The sequence below is a fragment of the Gymnoscopelus braueri genome, assembly GCF_963280865.1.
Source record: "Gymnoscopelus braueri genome assembly, chromosome: 2".
NCBI lineage: Eukaryota > Metazoa > Chordata > Actinopteri > Myctophiformes > Myctophidae > Gymnoscopelus > Gymnoscopelus braueri.
In genome coordinates, this window is record NC_137604.1 from 60,160,868 (window position 1) to 60,184,605 (window position 23,738).

At 42.6% G+C, this 23,738-nt stretch overlaps 1 protein-coding gene across 1 annotated transcript in view; it reads right to left on the reverse strand.

The window, feature by feature from the left end:
- The window catches only part of LOC308073302 (uncharacterized protein), a gene marked incomplete at its 5' end in the record, with an annotated part of 39,825 nt that overhangs the window by 14,972 nt on the left and 1,115 nt on the right, over positions 1-23,738 (reverse strand). Inside the window, 11 exons of the mRNA XM_080412179.1 lie at positions 288-421; positions 625-1,155; positions 1,890-2,000; positions 5,502-5,753; positions 7,044-7,295; positions 8,586-8,837; positions 10,595-10,846; positions 12,045-12,341; positions 14,851-15,150; positions 16,369-16,402; positions 22,810-22,986. Coding sequence (XP_080268305.1) covers positions 288-421; positions 625-1,155; positions 1,890-2,000; positions 5,502-5,753; positions 7,044-7,295; positions 8,586-8,837; positions 10,595-10,846; positions 12,045-12,341; positions 14,851-15,150; positions 16,369-16,402; positions 22,810-22,986 — 2,592 coding nt within the window. The remainder of the gene's footprint in view (positions 1-287; positions 422-624; positions 1,156-1,889; positions 2,001-5,501; positions 5,754-7,043; positions 7,296-8,585; positions 8,838-10,594; positions 10,847-12,044; positions 12,342-14,850; positions 15,151-16,368; positions 16,403-22,809; positions 22,987-23,738) is intronic.

Sequence of the window (23,738 nt, forward strand, 5' to 3'; positions counted from 1 at the left end):
TTCTGCTTTAAACCGACAACAAAGTCCTGCAGAGAAAATCTTCTGGTTATTGAAGCACAAACTGTACAATAGATTTGTTTCTTCATGAAGTGGAATGGAATAAGTGCCGCACACACACACACGCACGCACGCACGCACGCACGCACGCACGCACGCACGCACGCACGCACGCACGCACGCACGCACGCACGCACGCACGCACACACACACACACACACACACACACACACACACACACACACACACACACACACACACACACACACACACACACACAATCTTTATACCTGTTTTTCTTTGCTCTTTATGACCATCAGGTCTGATTGCTTGTCTTTACAGTCTCGTCTGCTCTGGTCCCAGGTTTTCTTCTCAGTAGAGATGTTGTAACACAGACCACCAGCAAATGTAAAGCCATGGGGTTCTAACAACAATAAAATCATGTTAGTTGAGTCAATTTATTTGGTGTGTGTGTGTGTGTGTGTGTGTGTGTGTGTGTGTGTGTGTGTGTGTGTGTGTGTGTGTGTGTGTGTGTGTGTGTGTGTGTGTGTGTGTGTGTGTGTGTGGCTCAGATTAATGACAAACAATGATATAACAATGTAGAAAAAACAGAGATGTTCCACTTACCACACAACTTCCTCTTCAGGGCATTGCGTTCATCAGTAACATTCTTATATCTGATCTGTAACTGCTCAAGTCTGATCTGCAACTGGCCGTTGTCTATAGTCAGGTTGCTATGACTGATCTCTAACTGCTCAAAACTGATCTTGAACTGGTCTCTCTCTTCAGTCACGTTGTTGTGTCTGATCTCTAACTGCTCAAAACTGATTTTCAACTGGTCTCTCTCTTCAGTCACATTGCTGTGTCTGATCTCTAACTGCTCAAAACTGATCTTCAACTGGTCTCTCTCTTCAGTCACGTTGCTGTGTCTGATCTCTAACTGCTCAAAACTGATCTGCAACTGGTCTCTCTCTTCAGTCACGTTGCTATTTCTGATCTCTAACTGCTCAAAACTGATCTTGAACTGGTCTCTCTCTTCAGTCACGTTGTTATGTCTGATCTCTAACTGCTCAAAACTGATCTCCAACTGGTCAAAACTGATCTGCAACTGGTCTTTCTCTATAGTCAGGTCTTTCTTCTCATTAAACAGCACCATATCTGCAAGAAGAAGAATCAACAAACTGATGAGCTTTACATTTACAACTTTTTTCAGATTGAGATGAGACAATGAGACAGAAGGCCCCATTTTGGGGTAACTTATGAACTGGCATGAGGCACAGCAATTTGCGTGGCAGCTTAGATCCTCACGGAAGACTCGTCGTTATTTAAAATCTATCTGGTTGTGTCCGTGCTCCATGAGAAATGTCACAGTCCTTTGCTGTGCGCTACTGAACAGTCCTTTGCTGTGCGCTGCTGAACTGCAAATGACACGCCCTCAACTACACCTCTCCTCCCACACATTTGCACGACCAACACATGCATGAGGTGAAAAACACACCACTTTTCCCTCCAAAGATTGTCAATTTGCTGTTATGCATCAAGCCCGCTTCATGCCATTTCACCTGCCCCCAAAGTAACAGCCATCAACACTATTTCTATTTCTAACAAAAGGGTTCCCAAACATTTCAAGCCGCAACAGGTGACCCCCCCCCCCCCCACCCTGACAAGCACTTGGAATTGAAAGCATTTAGTTCGACAGATAAATATTGTGAAAATAGCCTAAAACAAGGTCTTAAAAGTCATTCAATTGTAACTTTATAAATGTGCAGATACCCTGTATACACGTATACTGTATGTTGGTTTGTTTACTGTTGAGTAAACAAATAATTTCGGGGTCCCGACCCCCACTGTTCTAACATATAATGACAGTGTTAATAGAATGATAAACTCACACTGTATGACCACACCAATGACAGCAGCCATTATGATGAGAACCAGGGTGATTATTGTTCCCAGACACACTGCAGCCACTCTGGAGCGATTCTTCTTTGACTCGTCAGGGCCTGAACAACACGATAAAGATATTTATAATAAGTGACACATTTTAACATGTTATGGTGCGTTATGACATATGACCAGTGGTGGAAAAAGTACTCACATTCTGGAAATACTCTGTTAGAAGTAAAGGTCCGGAATTACAAATTTACTTGAGTAAAAGTACAAAAGTAATGGTATCAAAATGTACTTAAAGTAACACTTGAACCCCAGTGTCGCTATTCTCGGGGAAACAGACACCAAAAATAGCAGATCTACAAGCTCACAATCAGCTATTTTCGGTGAAGAGATTTGGTGTAGAGGTGGAAAAAGGAGGGGCCCTAGTATAGATCCCTGGGCAACTCCGATCAACACAGTGTACAATCAAGAATGAAGTACTGTAGTTAGTCACCCCATGGAGTTTTTGTCGCATTCCTAAGCCAATAATTTGATGACCAGCGGACCGGTAGGCAGCGGTTCCGGTAGGAGACACAAAGGAGACTCTTTGTGTCTCCTACCGGAACCGCTGCCAGTCATCAAATTATTGGCTTAGGAATGAAACTAAAAAATATCCATGAATCCAAGTCTCCATGGGGTGACTAATCAATAGAAAAAAATGACATTTTGGGGATGAACTATCCCTTTAAGTGGTGAAGCAATGGAGCATGGATTCCTTGTCAATTCCAGATTAATGAAACTTTAAAGAAAGAAGTACACACTGAAAGTGTGAAAGACGGCTAGAATTTTGCAATTACTGTGCAGTGTGAGTTAAGACAGTGAGATTGCAACAAAATATTGAATGTATTCTTCTTTTTTTTTTTACTTTTTTGTTATTTTTCCACCACTGTGCATACCACAGTGGTGGAAAAAGTACTCAAATGTTTTACTTAAGTAAAAGTATCAATACTGCAATGTAGAAATACTCTGTTAGGGCGCGCTCCCACCAAAACATGGTTGGCTGCTGTTAAACGCAGGTTGTGCGTGGCCACAGTTTTCTGCAGCCAGCGGATTCTAAAAAACAGGAGTGACGCACCTGTCACTCACTTTCAGGACCCTCCCCGTAGCCCGCACTGCCTTCTGCCTTGAGCACCATGTTGCTTCCTGAGTCTAGGGGCGGTCCGCCTTCGACTCACCCGATTGGACAGAGGGGGAAAAGCAGCTCCTGCCTCCAGCAGTTATATGCTTCAAATGGACAAGTCGTGTAGAGCGGATAAACGCAAGGTCTGTGCGACAGGCGGAAAGATCCGCTCTTGGCAAGACCATGAATCCACGCATTTGCATTGACAAAGCATTGGCAGATTCCGCCCCAGGGGTAAAATAAAAGTGCGGTGGGAGCGCGCCCTTACAAGTAAAAGTACGGAATTTTTTTTTTACTTGAGTAAAAATAAAAAGTATTGGTACCAAAATGCACTTAAAGTACGAAAAGTATAAAGTACTCATTATACAGAATGTCCCATTTCACAAGTTTTCAAATGTATATAAATCCTTTGGAAATAGCAGATCTACAAGCTCACAATGCGTCGCATAAAGACGCATTGTGAGCTTGTAGATCGGCTATTTTCAAATGGCCGAAATGTGTATAGGGCTGAAGTGGGAAATGTTTTGTAATAATCAAAACCTACAATGTAACTAACGTTTTCAAGGAATTGTAGTGGAGTAAAAGTACAATATTTGTCTCTGAGATGTAGTGGGATAGAAGTAAAAATACAGAACATTGGAATTACTCCAGTTAAGGAATAAATACCTCAAAATTGCACTTAAGTACAGTACTTGAGTAAATGTACTTAGTTACTTTACGCCACTGGGTAAGCTTGACCATGTTGACCAGCCCCCAAGCTGATGTCTAAAGGTAACTTGCAGCAACTGCGTAACCACATGCTGCAATATCCACAAAGTTACACCATTTGTCGTTTCTAGCATAGATAAAGATAAGCAGAAGTCGCTGTCACAATGGTCGTTGCAACGGACAGGGGAAGTTGTAGCTGCAGGAAGCCAGAGAGAGCCTGATAGACATATGTCATAGGCACCGCACTAATAAATGAATTATATGTAATAATATTTCACACCCTGTTACATACAACACAAAGTCAATGTGATTTATCCTATAATGACAGATGAATGAAGATTTTGTTTTGGCTTTCAAAAGTTTTACACCAAACGTAATGTAGGCCTACTGGAGGCCATACCTACTGTATACCGAGGTCACGTGACCATGCCCACCCCCAACAACCCCCGTGCCCTGAATTTCACCCATTCTGATCTGCTCACGTGGAAAATAACGTATAATTTTGCCTACAAAAAAAGAAAAGAAAGAAACTGACAGCTGCCAGTATGTCTATATCTGAGGATTTTCACACTGGGCCAAAGACCACCTTGAATTTATTTGGCTAAATTCAGTGGTGTAAAGTAACTAAGTCAATTTACTCAAGTACTGTACTTGAGTACAATTTTGAGGTATTTTTTACTTTACTAGAGTATTTCCAAATTTCAGTACTTTTACTTCTACTCCACTACATCTGAGGGGCAAATATTGTACTATTACTCTGCTACAATTATTTGAAAACCTTACTAGTTTGTATATTTTTTTATTATTATTATTATTATTATTATTATTACAAAATATACATTAACCACTTCAGCACTATATATGTTTCGTCCATTTTAAAATAGCCGATCTACAAGTTCAAGTTCATAGATCTGCTATTTTCAAAACATTTGAAAACTTGTGAAATGGGACATTCTGCATACTGTATGAGTAGGCTACTTTAACTTTTGGTACTTTAAGTACATTTTGATACCAATACTTTTGTACTTTTACTCAAGTACATTTAATTCCGGACTTTACCTGTAACGGAGTATTTCTAAATTGCAGTATTGATATTTTTACTTAAAGACGGGGTGCCGTGATTTTCAGTGATCCCCCCCCCCCCTAAAACAAAATCATCAAGTATTATGGTTATACTAGGAGGAAGATTGTTTAAAAAAAGTGTACAGAAAGTGTTAAAATTATGTTTTTATGTGGACACGCCTCCAGTTCATTAAGTATACCTGGTTCTCACCTTAGCACCTCCTCCACCACCTTAGCACCACCCACCTGTCCTAGTCCCTCCTCCTCCTCATGCCCACACCTGTTGTGTTATGATAATGAGGGGGAGGGTATAATTTTACTGTGTCATTAAAGTGCTGTTTTTCTATTGGCACGTTTGACCCTCAAGGTTTCAGCCTCCAGGAAGAAACTCAAAATAGTCAGAGAAGACATAAAACACCATAAAAACACCACCAGGGGGCTTAATGAAGTTCTATCAACCTCATAGACACATGAAAAACAGAAAAAGTGCAAAACCATGGCACCACCTCTTTAAGTTAAGGCCTATTGGAGGCCATGCCTACCGCCAACTCCCGTGCCCTGAATTTCACCCATTCATTTGGCAAAATTAGACTATAGCCAGACAGCACTACACCTTTTTATAACAACCATATACATTTATGTCTAATTTATTAGTTGACCATTGTAAATTTGTATTGTTTACCTCCATGCTTCTCTTGTGCAGTGTTGGTCCCAGGGTCAGGGTCGTGGCCTTTGAAGTCTTCTGCCGTCCCGTAGATGTCGACTAGCCTCTCTTCCCATTCTCCCCTGTCCTCCTCATTCTCTCCTCTCTCCTCCATCTCCACCTCCCTCTCTCCTTGGCCATGTCTGACCTTCTTCTTGGTCAGGTCTGGCACAGCGTACACGTCCTCAGACATTCTACTGTAGCTCATTTTACAACTAAGCCGTCGTGCAGCTTTTTTTGGAAAACAGAGGTCACAAAAGAGAAAGATTAGCGATAAATGAGAATTATGAAGTGGTTGAGCCTATCACTTCCCATCAACCTCTCATATTGGTAAATAGCGTGACGCTCTCTCTATCCTTTACTGTTTTAAGGAGGTTCGAGGTAATGGAGTAGATGTCAGTCACAATCAGTGGTGTAAAGTAACTAAGTACATTTACTCAAGTGCACAATCTATGTAAAGCGCTTTGGATAAAAGCACTATATAAATGGACCATTTACCATTTCTTTAAGTACAATTTTGAGGCATGCTTACTTTAATAGAGTATTTCCAATTTTCAATACTTTTACTTCATCTTGGATTCAAATATTGAACTTTTACTCCACTACAATTATTTGAAAACTTTAGTTACTAGCTTGTAGATTTTTATTATTATTACAAAAGATACATTACCCACTTCACCCCATATACATTTCGGCCATTTGAAAAAAGCAGATCTACAAGCTCACAATGCGTCGCGATGCAACACATTGTGAGCTTGTAGATCTGCTATTTATATATATACTTTTAAGTACATTTTGATACCAATACTTTTGTACTTTGAATTCTGGACTTTTACTTGTAACATAGTATTTCTACATTGCAGTATTGATACTTTTACTTAAAGACGGGGTGCCGTGATTTTCAGTGATTTCCCCCCCCCCTAAAACATAATCATCAGGTATTATGGTTATACTAGGAGGAAGATTAAAAAAAAAAAAGTGTACAGAAAGTGTTAAAATTATGTTTTATGTGGACACGCCTCCAGTTCATTAAGTATACCTGGTTCTCACCTTAGCACCTCCTCCACCACCTTAGCACCACCCACCTGTCCTAGTCCCTCCTCCTCCTCATGCCCACACCTGTTGTGTTATGACAATGAGGGGGAGGGTATAATTTTACTGTGTCATTAAAGTGCTGTTTTTCTATTGGCACGTTTGACCCTCAAGGTTTCAGCCTCCAGGAAGAAACTCAAAATAGTCAGAGAAGACATAAAACACCATAAAAACACCACCAGGGGGCTTAATGAAGTTCTATCAACCTCATAGACACATGAAAAACAGAAAAAGTGCAAAACCATGGCACCACCTCTTTAAGTTAAGGCCTATTGGAGGCCATGCCTACCGCCAACTCCCGTGCCCTGAATTTCACCCATTCATTTGGCAAAATTAGACTATAGCCAGACAGCACTACACCTTTTTATAACAACCATATACATTTATGTCTAATTTATTAGTTGACCATTGTAAATTTGTATTGTTTACCTCCATGCTTCTCTTGTGCAGTGTTGGTCCCAGGGTCAGGGTCGTGGCCTTTGAAGTCTTCTGCCGTCCCGTAGATGTCGACTAGCCTCTCTTCCCATTCTCCCCTGTCCTCCTCATTCTCTCCTCTCTCCTCCATCTCCACCTCCCTCTCTCCTTGGCCATGTCTGACCTTCTTCTTGGTCAGGTCTGGCACAGCGTACACGTCCTCAGACATTCTACTGTAGCTCATTTTACAACTAAGCCGTCGTGCAGCTTTTTTTGGAAAACAGAGGTCACAAAAGAGAAAGATTAGCGATAAATGAGAATTATGAAGTGGTTGAGCCTATCACTTCCCATCAACCTCTCATATTGGTAAATAGCGTGACGCTCTCTCTATCCTTTACTGTTTTAAGGAGGTTCGAGGTAATGGAGTAGATGTCAGTCACAATCAGTGGTGTAAAGTAACTAAGTACATTTACTCAAGTGCACAATCTATGTAAAGCGCTTTGGATAAAAGCACTATATAAATGGACCATTTACCATTTCTTTAAGTACAATTTTGAGGCATGCTTACTTTAATAGAGTATTTCCAATTTTCAATACTTTTACTTCATCTTGGATTCAAATATTGAACTTTTACTCCACTACAATTATTTGAAAACTTTAGTTACTAGCTTGTAGATTTTTATTATTATTACAAAAGATACATTACCCACTTCACCCCATATACATTTCGGCCATTTGAAAAAAGCAGATCTACAAGCTCACAATGCGTCGCGATGCAACACATTGTGAGCTTGTAGATCTGCTATTTATATATATACTTTTAAGTACATTTTGATACCAATACTTTTGTACTTTGAATTCTGGACTTTTACTTGTAACATAGTATTTCTACATTGCAGTATTGATACTTTTACTTAAAGACGGGGTGCCGTGATTTTCAGTGATTTCCCCCCCCCCTAAAACATAATCATCAGGTATTATGGTTATACTAGGAGGAAGATTAAAAAAAAAAAAGTGTACAGAAAGTGTTAAAATTATGTTTTATGTGGACACGCCTCCAGTTCATTAAGTATACCTGGTTCTCACCTTAGCACCTCCTCCACCACCTTAGCACCACCCACCTGTCCTAGTCCCTCCTCCTCCTCATGCCCACACCTGTTGTGTTATGACAATGAGGGGGAGGGTATAATTTTACTGTGTCATTAAAGTGCTGTTTTTCTATTGGCACGTTTGACCCTCAAGGTTTCAGCCTCCAGGAAGAAACTCAAAATAGTCAGAGAAGACATAAAACACCATAAAAACACCACCAGGGGGCTTAATGAAGTTCTATCAACCTCATAGACACATGAAAAACAGAAAAAGTGCAAAACCATGGCACCACCTCTTTAAGTTAAGGCCTATTGGAGGCCATGCCTACCGCCAACTCCCGTGCCCTGAATTTCACCCATTCATTTGGCAAAATTAGACTATAGCCAGACAGCACTACACCTTTTTATAACAACCATATACATTTATGTCTAATTTATTAGTTGACCATTGTAAATTTGTATTGTTTACCTCCATGCTTCTCTTGTGCAGTGTTGGTCCCAGGGTCAGGGTCGTGGCCTTTGAAGTCTTCTGCCGTCCCGTAGATGTCGACTAGCCTCTCTTCCCATTCTCCCCTGTCCTCCTCATTCTCTCCTCTCTCCTCCATCTCCACCTCCCTCTCTCCTTGGCCATGTCTGACCTTCTTCTTGGTCAGGTCTGGCACAGCGTACACGTCCTCAGACATTCTACTGTAGCTCATTTTACAACTAAGCCGTCGTGCAGCTTTTTTTGGAAAACAGAGGTCACAAAAGAGAAAGATTAGCGATAAATGAGAATTATGAAGTGGTTGAGCCTATCACTTCCCATCAACCTCTCATATTGGTAAATAGCGTGACGCTCTCTCTATCCTTTACTGTTTTAAGGAGGTTCGAGGTAATGGAGTAGATGTCAGTCACAATCAGTGGTGTAAAGTAACTAAGTACATTTACTCAAGTGCACAATCTATGTAAAGCGCTTTGGATAAAAGCACTATATAAATGGACCATTTACCATTTCTTTAAGTACAATTTTGAGGCATGCTTACTTTAATAGAGTATTTCCAATTTTCAATACTTTTACTTCATCTTGGATTCAAATATTGAACTTTTACTCCACTACAATTATTTGAAAACTTTAGTTACTAGCTTGTAGATTTTTATTATTATTACAAAAGATACATTACCCACTTCACCCCATATACATTTCGGCCATTTGAAAAAAGCAGATCTACAAGCTCACAATGCGTCGCGATGCAACACATTGTGAGCTTGTAGATCTGCTATTTATATATATACTTTTAAGTACATTTTGATACCAATACTTTTGTACTTTGAATTCTGGACTTTTACTTGTAACATAGTATTTCTACATTGCAGTATTGATACTTTTACTTAAAGACGGGGTGCCGTGATTTTCAGTGATTTCCCCCCCCCCTAAAACATAATCATCAGGTATTATGGTTATACTAGGAGGAAGATTTAAAAAAAAAAAGTGTACAGAAAGTGTTAAAATTATGTTTTATGTGGACACGCCTCCAGTTCATTAAGTATACCTGGTTCTCACCTTAGCACCTCCTCCACCACCTTAGCACCACCCACCTGTCCTAGTCCCTCCTCCTCCTCATGCCCACACCTGTTGTGTTATGACAATGAGGGGGAGGGTATAATTTTACTGTGTCATTAAAGTGCTGTTTTTCTATTGGCACGTTTGACCCTCAAGGTTTCAGCCTCCAGGAAGAAACTCAAAATAGTCAGAGAAGACATAAAACACCATAAAAACACCACCAGGGGGCTTAATGAAGTTCTATCAACCTCATAGACACATGAAAAACAGAAAAAGTGCAAAACCATGGCACCACCTCTTTAAGTTAAAGGACGACTTCACCGCTTTTCAACCTATCTTCATATAATTGGTCCTCACTAATACTCATGATAAAATGGTACAATTATTTTCTACTCGGCCAGTGTCTCATAGGAGGACTGTGGACAGTCCAGAAACCGTCTACCAGTGACATCATCGTTAGGCATGATTTTTTTTCCCAACAAGATTTCACATTTTTTATTTAGATTTTTATTAACACGAGAACAATGGCTTCTTTTATTGCATTGCAACTTTCCAGGAATAGAAAGCCTGCAGTTTCTATTAGCTTGGATTCCCCGTTGATGATGTCACTGGTAGACGGGACTCTGAACTGTCCACAGCCCTCCTCTGAGACACAGACCGAGTAGAAAAAAATTGTACCATTTTATCATGAGTATTAGTGAGGACCAATTATATGAAGATAGGTTGAAAAGCGGTGAAGTCGTCCTTTAAGGCCTATTGGAGGCCATGCCTACCGTGGTCACATGTGGCCATGCCCACCCCCAACAACTGTGCCCTGAATTTCACCCATTAATTTGGCAAAATTAGACTATAACCAGACAGCACTACACCTTTTTATAACAGCCATATACATTTATGTCTAATTTATTAGTTGACCATTGTAAATTTGTATTGTTTACCTCCATGCTTCTCTTGTGCAGTGTTGGTCCCAGAGTCAGGGTCGTGGCCTTTGAAGTCTTCTGCCGTCCCGTAGATGTCGACTAGCCTCTCTTCCCATTCTCCCTGGTCCTCCTCATTCTCTCCTCTCTCCTCCATCTCCAACTCCCTCTCTCCTTGGCCATGTCTGACCTTCTTCTTGGTCTGGTTTGGCACAGCGTACACGTCCTCAGACATTCTACTGTAGCTCATTTTACAACTAAGCCGTCGTGCAGCTTTTTTTGGAAAACAGAGGTCACAAAAGAGGAAGATTAACGATAAATGAGAATTGTGAAGTGGTTGAGCCTATCACTTCTCATCAACCTCTCATATTGGTAAATAGCGTGACGCTCTCTCTATCCTTTACTGTTTTAAGGAGGTTCGAGGTAATGGAGTAGAAGTCAGTCACAATCAGTGGTGTAAAGTAACCAAGTACATTTACTCAAGTGCACAATCTATGTAAAGCGCTATATAAATGCACCATTTACCATTTCTTTAAGTACAATTTTGAGGCATGCTTACTTTAATAGAGTATTTCCAATTTGCAATACTTTTACTTCATCTTGGATTCAAATATTGAACTTTTACTCCACTACAATTATTTGAAAACTTTAGTTACTAGCTTGTAGATTTTTATTATTATTACAAAAGATACATTACCCACTTCACCCCATATACAGTTCGGAATGTTTTTTTTAAAAAAAAGGAGATCTACAAGCTCACAATGCGTCATGATGCAACACATTGTGAGCTTGTAGATCTGCTATTTATATATATACTTGTAAGTACATTTTGATACCAATACTTTTGTACTTTGAATTCTGGATTATTTTGTACTGAATTCAGCCTTTCAGGCTGTGACCAACCAAAATAATCATATTTGAAAAGCACTTGGAGTGTAGGAGTTGAGGCATTCAATTTAGTTTGACACAGTTCCACAGATAAATATTGTGGAACCGAGCATTATTGTGGAACCTCCCCAAATCATGTGGCCCACATGTTGAGAACCAATGCTAGTGGCTCTCCTTTAGCCAAATAATGAAAATAAATCATAATATCATGCCTACAGTGAGTGTCTATTGGGTTGAACTGAAGGTCAGACAAACCAAAGCAATACTTTTGTACTTTTACTCAAGTACATTTTGAATAACAGACTTTTACCCGTTGTAACGAGTATTTCTACATTGCAGTATTGATACTTTTACTTAAGTAAAACATGTGAGTACTTTTTCCACCACTGCGTACAGTAACGTAGGCCTACTGGAGGCCATGCCTATCGTGGTCACACGACCATGCCCACCCCCAACACCCGTGCCCTGAATTTCACCCATTCATTTGGCAAAATTAGACTATTATAGCCACTTCTTCAGAGACCACTACACCCTTTTATAACAGCCATGTGTTAGTTAACTATTATAACATTGTATTGTTTACCTCCGTGCTGCTCTTGTGCTGTGTTGGTTTGCACAGCATCCTGCTGTGTCCCAGGGTCAGGGTCAGGGTCAGGGTCAGAGTCAGGGTCGTGGCCTTTGAAGTCTTCTGCCGTCCCGTAGATGTCGACTACCCTCTCTTCCCATTCCCCCCTGTCCACCTCATTCTCTCCTCTCTCCTCCATCTCCACCTCCCTCTCTCCTTGGCCATGTCTGACCTTCTTCTTGGTCAGGTCTGGCACAGCATACACATCCTCAGACCTTCTACCGTAGCTCATTTTACAACTAAGCCGTCGTGCAGCTTTTTTTTTTAAACAGAAGTCACAAAAGAGGAAGATTAACGATGAATGAGAATTGTGAAGTCGTTGCGCCTATCACTTCCCATCAACCTGTCATATTGGTAAATGTGTGACGCTCTCTCTATCCTTTACTGTTTTAAGGAGGTTCGAGGTAATGGAGTAGATGTCAGTCACAATCAGTGGTGTAAAGTAACTAAGTACATTTACTCAAGTACTGTACTTAAAGGACGACTTCACCGATTTTCAACCTATCTTCTTTTATAATTGGTCCTCACATATCATCATGATAAAATGGTACCATTGTTTTCTACTTTGTCTGTGTCTCATAGGAGGACTGTGGATAGTCCAGAAACCTGTCTACCAGTGACATCATCGTTAGGCAGGATTTTTTTTCCCAACAAGATTTCACTTTTTTTTTTTTTATTAACTGGGGAACAATGGCTTCCATTATTGCATTGCAACTTTCCAGAAATACAAAGCCTGCTGTTTCTATTAGCTTGGATTCCCCATCGATGATGTCACTGGTAGACGGGTTTCTGAACTGTCCACAGCCCTCCTCTGAGACACAGACTGAGTAGAAGAAAATGTTAGCGTTTTATCATGAGCATTAGTGAGGACCTTTAAGTACAATTTTGAGGCATGCTTACTTTAATGAATACCCACATCGAATACCCACATTGGAGTATTTCCAATTTTCAATACTTTTACTTCTCCACTACATCTCTGATACAAATATTGTACTTTAACTCCATTACAATTATTTGAAAACTTTAGTTACTTTGTTAGATTTGGATTATTATTACAGAAGATACATTACCCACTTCACCCCTATACATTATATACATATACATTTCGGCCATTTGAAATATACATTTAAGTACATTTTCATACCAATACTTTCGTACTTTTACTCAAGTATTTTTTTATTCTGGACTTTTACTCCACATTGCAGTATTGATACTTTTACTTAGTAAGAAATTGTAGTACTTTTCCCACCACTGCTAATAAGGATGACCTCAGGATCCTTGACCGTTTGACCTCCAAATTGCACCATAATGTCAGATACTGAGGTACAGTACTCTTCAGAGACCAGGCTTCCATTCCTGCCAGCGATGCAGCCGGCTTGGCTCGGTGCTCCAATGAAAACACATGTAGATTTAACTGAAACATTTGTTCCCTCTTTCATATAACAGAGTATTTCTACATTGCAGTATTGATACTTTTATTAAAGTAAAAAAGTTGACTACTGGTACTACTGTACATGTGAGTACAGTAATTGTTAGGGACATCAAGGCACTGGTCATAGAGCTGGAGTTGGTCACTTCTCAGTGGCTGCCTGCATGCTGTTCCTAGAAGTTATGGATATGGGTCAAATGCCAAACACAGTCAAAGGGACCACAATACACATGTGTACTTGATTGTTTTTGATTGATTTATGTTTTTATTGACATACCTGACCATATACAGTACAAAAAGCTAAGATTATACAAGAAACAAGACCAAGTCCAAAAGCCCTGCTAGCCGAGCATAATACGGCTGTGATGTTCCTTACATTATAGCTTTAAATCACATATTATGCCAGAAGAAGTAATACATATGGGAGTAATACATGTGAGAGTTAATAATTAACCATTGATAAAATGTTTAGTTTATGTGAAGTAATTAATTTCTGTCCAGTCTGCTCTTTAATCTAAAAATAAAAACATATATACTGTATGTGTGTGTGTGTGTGTGTGTGTGTGTGTGTGTGTGTGTGTGTGTGTGTGTGTGTGTGTGTGTGTGTGTGTGTGTGTGTGTGTGTGTGCGCGTGCGTGTATACATTTTATTTTCTTTTTATAGCACTTTGACATATTTACAAATTCTTTATGATAAAATGTAACTGGTAACTTGCAGTGTGATTTGTAGTCGTGTATAATTTGACTCTCGTGTGTGACAATGTTCACCGTTTTAAGAAACTAATTTGGACACACACACACACACACACACACACACACACACACACACACACACACACACACACACACACACACACATTCTTCATACCTGTTTTTCTTTGCTCTTTATGACCATCAGGTCTGATTGCTTGTCTTTACAGTCTTGCCTGCTCTGGTCCCAGTCTTTCGTCTCAGTAGAGATGTTGTAACACAGACCACCAGCAAATGTAAAGCCATGGGGTTCTAACAACAATAAAATCATGTTAGTGTGTGTGTGTGTGTGTGTGTGTGTGTGTGTGTGTGTGTGTGTGTGTGTGTGTGTGTGTGTGTGTGTGTGTGTGTGTGTGTGTGTGTGTGTGTGCGCGCGCGCGTGTGTGTATACATTTTATTTAGTTTTTATAGCACTTTGACATATTTACAAATTCTTTATGATAAAATGTAACTGGTAACTTGCAGTGTGATTTGTAGTCGTGTATAATTTCTTTATGATGTGTGTGTGTGTGCGCGTGTGCGTGTGGCTCAGATTAATGACACACAATGATATAACAATGTAGAAAAACAGTGATGTTCCACTTACCACACAACTTCCTCTTCAGGGCATCGCGTTCATCAGTAACATTCTTATATCTGATCTGTAACTGCTCAAAACTGATCTGCAACTGGTCTTTCTCCTCAGTCAGATTGCTATGACTGATCTCTAACTGCTCAAATCTGATCTGCAACTGGCCGTTTACTACAGTCAGGTTGCTTTGACTGATCTGTAACTGCTTAAAACTCATCTGCAACTGGTCTTTCTCTTCAGTCAGGTTGGAATGTCTGGTGTTTAACTGCTCTAACTCTTTGGCCAGGTCGTTTCTCTGTTTAACCAGCACCATATCTGCAAGAAGAAGAATCAACAACTGATGAGCTTAAAGGAGAATTTTGGACTAAAGTTTTCTTACCTTTTCTATGACGTTATGATATCTTAGGATGAATGGTACAGTAGAAAAAATTCATAACTCCACCCCTGAGCCGCCACAGCTTAAAAGGTGCGCGGATAGGCCTTAGGTTAGATCACATATTTTAATAGCTTTTTTAAATTATTTTTTTGTTGAGATCTGACGTTCATAGTGACAGAACACTATGCAACCAAAAAAAAAAAAAAAAAAAAAAACAGAAGTCTCGCTAGACGAGATTGAAATCTCGAGATTTCAATCTCGTCTAGCGAGACTTCTGTTTTTTTTTTTTTTTTTTTTTGGGGGGGGGCAGTGTTCTGTCACTATGAACGTCAGATCTCACCAAAAAAAAAGGAAAAAAAAGCTATTAAAATATGTGATCTAACCTAAGGCCTATCCGCGCACCTTTTAAGCTGTGGCGGCTCAGGGGTGGAGTTATGAAAATGTTCTACTGTACCATTCATCCTAAGATATCATAACGTCATAGAAAAGGTAAGAAAACTTTAGTCCAAAATTCCCCTTTAATATACAACTTTGTTCTGATAGTAAATCTTTATTTGACAATGACTATTTCGAGGAAACTTGTGAACTGGTGTGAAGCGCAGTCGGTGGCATGGCAGCTGGAGTGTGGTGACAGGCATATTGGTATTTTCTGGACTGTGGAATGGTACCAGCGGCAAGGTGGTTATAGGTGGGTTGGATTAGCCTGAATATATCCTTCATCACTGTCAGGTGGATACCTTGTATGTCCAAAACAGTTACTTTTCAGGAAATGGTAAAATATAACCACTGATTCAATGGATCCTAAGGAGTTATTATTTAGTCACAAGCGTTTGTTAATACTTTTCATCATTTCAAAATGTATAAACACACCACTTTTCCCTCCAGAAATGGTCAATTTGCTCATCTGCATCAAGCCCGCTTCATGCCAATTCACCTGCCGCCAAATTAGAACCCAGACTATTCCAAGCAACAGCCATCAAAACTCGAGGTTACAAAGGTAACCCCGGTTTGTTTAAATTCGGAGTAACATACTCACTATGGGATATCAGCGCCCCCCGGCGATGCACAGAGCTACATACAATAAACTCCCGGGCCATCTCATTGGCTGTGAAGGGTATGTCTCGCAGACGTAAGTCCTAGGGGTATAAAACCCTCACGTGACTGTGGCTCCTCCTCTTTAACAACAGCTCTCTGCACGCAGATGCGCACAGAAAGGGGTGTTAGGTGAGTATGTTACTCCGAATTTAAACAAACCAGGGTTACCTTCGTAACCTCGAGTTTGTCTTCAATTCTCCGTAACATACTCACTATGGGATTCATAAACCCCCCTGGGGCTATAAGCCATACAACCCTTGTTCTGCCCTGGCAATTGCGTTCTTAGCAAGGCTTAGACAGACAGATAACAAAATGAAGTTCCATTCCATATTTTCCTCAGAATATGATCTTTACTGGGAGGTTCTTCATAATTTTGTAAAACTGAAAATATAGACAGAAAAAATGCATTTTACCAAACAGCATAAGGCATGACATTTTTTACACTTTAACATTGTAACAATGAAATATGGCTTTAGTTACAAGTTGCATACACTTTAACATTGTAACAATGAAATATAGCTTTAGTTACAAGTTGCTTTTTAACCATTTTAAGTGTTTTAACCATTGGTGTGTTTTTAACCTTTTAGATTTTTACAGCTCACCAGGCATGTAAAATGTATATAAGCCCAATACTGATCTACAACAACATCTTATTTGTATGTATTCAGGAACAAGAAAATTCACCATCAATTATCATTGCAAGAATATAAGCATGTATAACCCTCTAGAACCTGAACTATGAAGGAAAGGTCAGAAAATTCCAAAATGTTTAAAAGGGACACTTTATTGGGTCTTAAAACATTTTTGATTTTGTTTTATTTTTTTTAACATTCCTTTGTATCATTTATTTGTTGTATCATATTTGATACAAGGGGTATTAAAAGGGGTATTTCAAGTCGGTTATACTGCCTCCCCCTGGCCAGCCGGGGCGCCTGATGGAGGGGAAAGGAACTGGTTGGAATAACGTGTTCCTTCCACGCGCTACGTCCAACCAGGGAAACTCTCCCCTGTCAGGTGATAAGAAGGTCAGTTAGCTCTCATGCATTGAAGGAGGCATGAGCTCGGCCCTGGCCTCCCTAGGTTGGCAGAGGGAGTGTAGTGCCCAGGATTACATAGAGATTGGCACTGGGTGTGAAAAATAGGGTTACAAAATCGTGGGATACAATTTTGAAACAAAAAAAAAAAATCAAGTCGGTTTTAACATTACAAAAAAAAACAAAAACATTTATTTTAGACCTGTAGTATCAAATATCAGAATCAGAATCAGAATCAGTTTTATTGTCACATCACAGGTTTACAAGGTAAAAAAGTGGGTGAAATTCTTTTTTGTACATCGTTCCCATCGCAACGTTAGTTTCCATAGAAAGAAGAGGGGGGGGGAGAAGAAGAGGTTGGGGGGTAAGTGGGAAGGAGATCAAAACAAGAGAGCAACAGAAGGCCAGACAAGTTATCTACATATTTACAAATTACCTGAGATAATAAAAACTAAAAAAAACAACTAAACTAAACTAAACTAAACTAAGGTGCCTGAGCATAGCAGCAATGTATTGTATACTGTGCATGTTATACTTATACTGTGCATGATAGACAATGGACGTTAAGGTGCTTAGAGGAAAAGGAGCACAATAAAAAAAAAAAGAGACCCAAAAAAAAAAGTCAGTGCGTTATTCACGGGATTAAGGTGCAAAAGGTCAGTGCGTGTCCACCTAGAGTGGACTGACCCTAGTATAATCCGCAAGTAGCTCCATGAGAGAGTGCAACAAAAAGTCATTTGTACCTGGTGTAGTCCACAGGTGTGTCCGAGGGGGGGCTAAAGTCCAAGTCATTGTCCCTGGTATAATCCACAGGTGTGTTCAGGAAGAGCCAGAAAAAAGTCTGCGCTGCCTATATGATACAAATATGATACAAATCGTAAAGGACTATAGACCTGTAGTATCAAATATGATACAAACACTTTTGACATCATAAAAAACAAACTCAAATGCTAAATTTTGAGAGCTCACAAGTGCATTCAAGTTATCCAACACTTATTTCAAAATATTAGTAAAGATATACTAGGAAAACGTACCCGAACTGCTTAAAAAATAATTGTTTGTTAGTAGTGCATCAACCTCTCCTGTTTAGTTGATGGCAGCCATTTTGGGTCAGACCACCTGAGGCTCTGTAACTACCTGCAGTGCAAATGGTATGGTCCAGGGGGAAGTGGGGATGTGTCAGATATGATACAACAGGTTCTTGGTCCAAGTATTCATTAAACTGATTTATTAAAAAATCAGTGTAATGTGTGTATCATATATGATACGTTTGGTGACATAGGGATAATATTGAACTATAGAAGCTTGGTGATGAGGCAACATGGAAAACAAGAATTCTCTTAAGTCAAGTTAACTCAATATCAACAAATATCATCCACTAAATAATTCACATTTGTCCTTATTGGCACTGTTGACACTCTGATACTCACAGATAAATATACTCCAAGGTTTAGGCGTGGAAAGGCAACTGGAATTGCACACACAGCTTGTATTCATGTAGCTTAGAAAGTTATGGAGGATAAACAGGAAGTGGAACGTATACAAACGTCTCTAGTGCAGTACCAAACTCTGTCAATAGATGGCAATCACTAATCCCTCACTGTAGTTAGAACGTCAATGTAAAGAGCATGTATTCAATAAAGCTTGTCATAAGAATGCACTCAGAAAGATTACAATACAAGAACACCAGAATAATTCAAAACATAAGAATATACACATTTTGGCTTTTTCCTTTTTTTGAAGACAGAACAACCCTCACAAACCCGCACGCCCACCAGCCCACGAGGCCCCGCCCCCACGGGCATGACCTCCGGCCTCACAGAAAAAGTAGACCCTGACAGACCAAGTCTGCCTCATTCAACTAATGAAACAGACACGAGACTGCCCCATAAGTAAAACGAGGGAACAGGGCCTCCTCCCCCAGGACCCAGCCCACTGGCAGTCCCGAGGGGACCTAGGAGAAGGAAGTCAGGAAAAAGAACAAGGCTCCAGGCCTGTTCAATCCCCCCTCTAACTAGAGACAACCGCTACACCCAGGACGGCGTGCGCCACTTATGACGCCGCCACGACCAGGCTGTACAAAACCGCAAAAGTCGATGGAGACGCCCATTTTGCAGCCGCGCATATCGCCTGAACCGAAACTCCACTGGAGAGGGCCCAGGATGTCGCCACGCCTCTAGTAGAGCGTGCCTTCAGTCCCTCTGGAACTGGGACGCCACCGCTAGCGTAGGCCAGCTTAATGGCATCCAAGGTCCATCTAGAAAAACGCCGCCTGAGCAACCTGCCTTCCTCTGACCACCTCGGCCAAAGGAGACAAAAACTGAGTTGACAATCGGCCGTCCGCTGACAGTACAGTAGAACTTTAAAGTTCTCATCGGACAGAGACAGTGCAACCGTCTATCCTTCGCTGAAGCGAAAGGAGGCGGATGGAAAGCTACCAGCTCGACTTGGGCCTGGGTCACCACCCCGTCCTGGGGAACGAACGTCAAGTCAGGTTCAAACAGAACCTTCCTGTCGCCGTCCGGAAACCTCATGCACTTCGAACTTACTGAGAGCGTGTGCATGTCACTGACCCGTTTAGCTGTCTAGGGTGGCCCCCGCGAATGGAGGACGACCGGCCGGCTCCCCGCCCGGGGGCGGAGCGACGGCAGGGGTGACGGCGTCCCGGGCTACGAGCCCCCCGAAGGAGGCCGGACCGGGCATCTCGTCTGCACTTGAGAGGACGAAGGCTCAGCCGCGGACGGGCCCCCGCCTCCTTAGACAGGGCCACCAAGAGGACCCAACAAAGTTCAAAAGGAGGGCGGCAGAGTGCATCTAGCACCACCGCCAGGACCCAATGCCGGGAACAGAGGCCTGTTAACCGGCCTGGCTCGCCTGGCGCCGCCCATGAAACGGCGCCCCAGATGCTGGCCAACCATCTTGCCAACGAAACCCTCTTGACAAGTGGAGAAGGCCCCCAGGTACATCTCAAACCGTCGAGAAGGTCAGCCTGATTTAACCTGTTTTGCAGGAAAAAGAGGATGCTGCGCAACTGAAACCTGGAAAGCCACCACCGACGGCGACTGTTCCAGACCCCAAGACACAAAAGAAAATCCATTTAATGTCGTAAGCAGCTCTCGTGGCACCGGCCCTGGACCCCTGTATGGTAGCTACCACGTCAGGGGACAGGCCATACAAGCCCAAAGTTGCCCTCTCACGGACCAGACCCACAGGTCTAGGTCCTGATGGTGGGGTTTAAGATCCGACGCTGTGGCGCGTCGCACCACATCGTTCACTCAGATCGCCAGTTAGCTTTCCCAACACTGGAGAGGCCAGGCCTCCCTGCTCGTTGACATAGCACAAGGTTGTGGTGTTGTTGGTTCTAAACAGGACATGACAACCTCAAAAACCAAGCCTTGCAAAGTCTGACCATCAGAAAAGACCGTCATCAGCTCCAGGTAGTTGATGTGGGCCGTCTGTAGACTGGGACCCCACACCCCCCTGGCCGAGCGGCCCTCGTGGACGACACCTCACCCTGTGAGGCTGGCGTCCGTTGCAATGACCTTCCGCGAGACCACAGCCCCCATTCTGACCCCTTGGACAGCAGGGCTGCGTCTGACCACGGTCTAAGCGTGTCCACGCACCGTGGGGATACCCGGACCTCCCGATAACCCCAGGTGGACGAGACTTCAAGAGCCCGCCTCCACCACTGGAGAAAGGTCACCTGTGGGGCTTGTCCAAACGAAACAGGTGTATGGCCGAAGTCATGAGACCCGCCGCCTGCATGCACCGCCTGTATGTGACTTGTCGCCTCACGCGAGAAGACCACAGGCCGAAAAGCTGTCTATCCCTTCCCGGGACAGATGCGCCGTGAGCCTGGTCCAGCCCAGCAAGATCCCCATGAAAGTGGTCCGCTGAGACGGGAACAAGACGCTCGACGGACATTGATGGTGAAAAACCCTGTGACGTCAAGTGGGGAAACGGCCACGTCTGTGTGTCGCGCCACCTCCTGACTGTGGTGGATAGAAAGGAATGTGGAAATAAGCATCCTTGAGGTCGATGCTGGTCCACCAATCCCCTTGACGCCCCGTCCGCAGCAGCGACGCGGTCGTCAAAATCCGGAATTTTTAAAAACCATCAGGTATTTGTTGAGACCCTTCGTATTCAGAGAGGGTCATACGCCCCCCCCCCCCCTTCTTTTCCACCAGAAAAAAATTGAATAGAAAACCTTCCAGTTGGTTCTGATTCAAAATAGTTTCCTGATAACGCCCTCGCTCAGGGGAGAGAGAGAACCTCCTCTCTCAGAGACCTGGCTGCATTACCTCCTGCATGAGAGAAAACAAAACCTTGTCCGACATAGGAGGTTATGCATAAAGGCACGTGGAAAACACACCAGTACAACCACAGTGTGATGTTGTTGATAAGGGGAGCTGACCAGTACAACCACAGCGTGTCACTGCTGTACTGAGATAAGCAAACTCTCCAACAAGCTGCACACTGAGCGAGCGAGTTAGGAGGGGGCTCTGATGTCACCCAGTCCCGTGGACAACGCGCACGTTTGTCTCCGTTTTAACAAACCGGGGTTACCTTTGTAACCTCGAGTTTCCAACGGGACCGGTGATGTCGTCACGTGATCCAGCAGGCCCGCACGTGCGGCGCCCGTTAGAAACCGTGGAAGTTTAGCGGTGGTAGCACCGCAGTGTTGCCTTAGCGGGGCTGGCTATATATAGGCTTTGGGCCCTGTATAGACAAATCTCCCAGTAGTATTTGCCATGCCGGGAACCGTGCATGACAGGCACTATGGGCTTATAAAGAGGGGTTATCGGCGCTGGGGGATCTAAAACCCCCAAGTGTCGATACCTCTTGACAGGGGTTGAGACAGGTAGAGAAGGTATCCCAACAGTGTCTATCATGCTGTGAACCAGGCATGACAGGCACTTTTGGGCTTATAACAGGGGCTGGATAATGTGCTTAATTATTTTGAAACATGTGAAATGAAACAAAAAGGAGGCACAGAATACAGTGTAAAAGAGTGAAACGTTTTCACATTACCTTATGAAAAACCACTCTCAATAGAGCCTCCTGACAGGGCTGCTAATGTGCTTATGTACTTTGGAACATTTGAAATGAAACAAAAGTAGGCACAGAACAGTAAACAGCATGAAACGTTTAACATAGTCTTATGAAAAACCATCATGTGTCCCAATGGCGCCCGATGAACCTGTACGCGTTGAAATCCGTTTCCATGGAGACTGGTGATGTCATCACGTGATCCAGCGGACCCTCACGTGCGCGTGCGGGGCCCGTTAGAGACCGTGGACGTGGCCACCACAGTGTTGTTTTTAGCGGGCTGGCCGTGCGCTACACTAAAAAACCACACTGCTATGTGTTGTTGTCAGTGAGGATAGTCAGCCGCTAAGTGAAACAACAGTAGCCCGACTGGAGGCTATGTTAACCTAGCAGCTAACAAGCTAGTCAGGTCCAACTCACCACGAGCCAAGAAACGTTGACGTCCGTTACCATGGAGACAGATGACGTCGTCACATGATCCAGCAGGCCCATACGCATATGCGTGGCGTCAACATCCTGTCCCGGTCTGTCGGTCGCGCTGGAAGTGACGACAGAAAGGCCCTCCCCGAAGGAGGCGTTCTGCGCTCCAGAGGTGAACTTGGTACAGTACACAAAGGTTGTTGACACGACAAGCCCTCTGATCTGCCATTTTAGGGCGGCTGTGGCTCAGGAGGTAGAGCAGGTCGTCCATTGATCCGTGGGTCGGCGGTTCGAATCCCAACTCCTCCTGTCCACTGTCGAAGTGTCCTTGGGCAAGACACTGAACCCTACATTGCCTCCAATGATTCGGTCGGCGCTAGCTTGCCACCATTGGTGTGTGAATGTGGGAAAAGTGGGGACGCTGGCGTCGACTGTTCGCCGCTCCACCTCCCAATGCCCCCCCCCTGTATGAATGAATGAACCATTGTAAAGCGCTTTGAGTAAGTTTGAGTACTTAGAAAAGCGCCATATAAATTCAATTCATTATTATTATTATTATTGTGGCGCAACCGTGGGTCTGAGCGGCCATTTTGTGCCGAGCGGCCGTTTGTGAGCCTCTCGTCCCACAGTGGTGTTTTGACGCCCCCTGGTGGACGAGAGGCAAAACTGGTTTGATCCTGGTACACTTTATTGGCTTTAGGCCCTGTATAGACAATATATACCAGTAGTATTTGCCATGCCGTGGACCTGTGCATGACAGATACTATGGGCTTATAAAGAGGGGTTATCGGCGCTGGGGGACCGCCTGGGAAACCCCATGTGTTGATACCTCTTGACAGGGGTTGAGACAGGTAGATAAGGTATCCCAACAGTGTCTACCATGCTGTGAACCAGGCATGATAGGCACTTTTGGGCTTATAACAGGGACT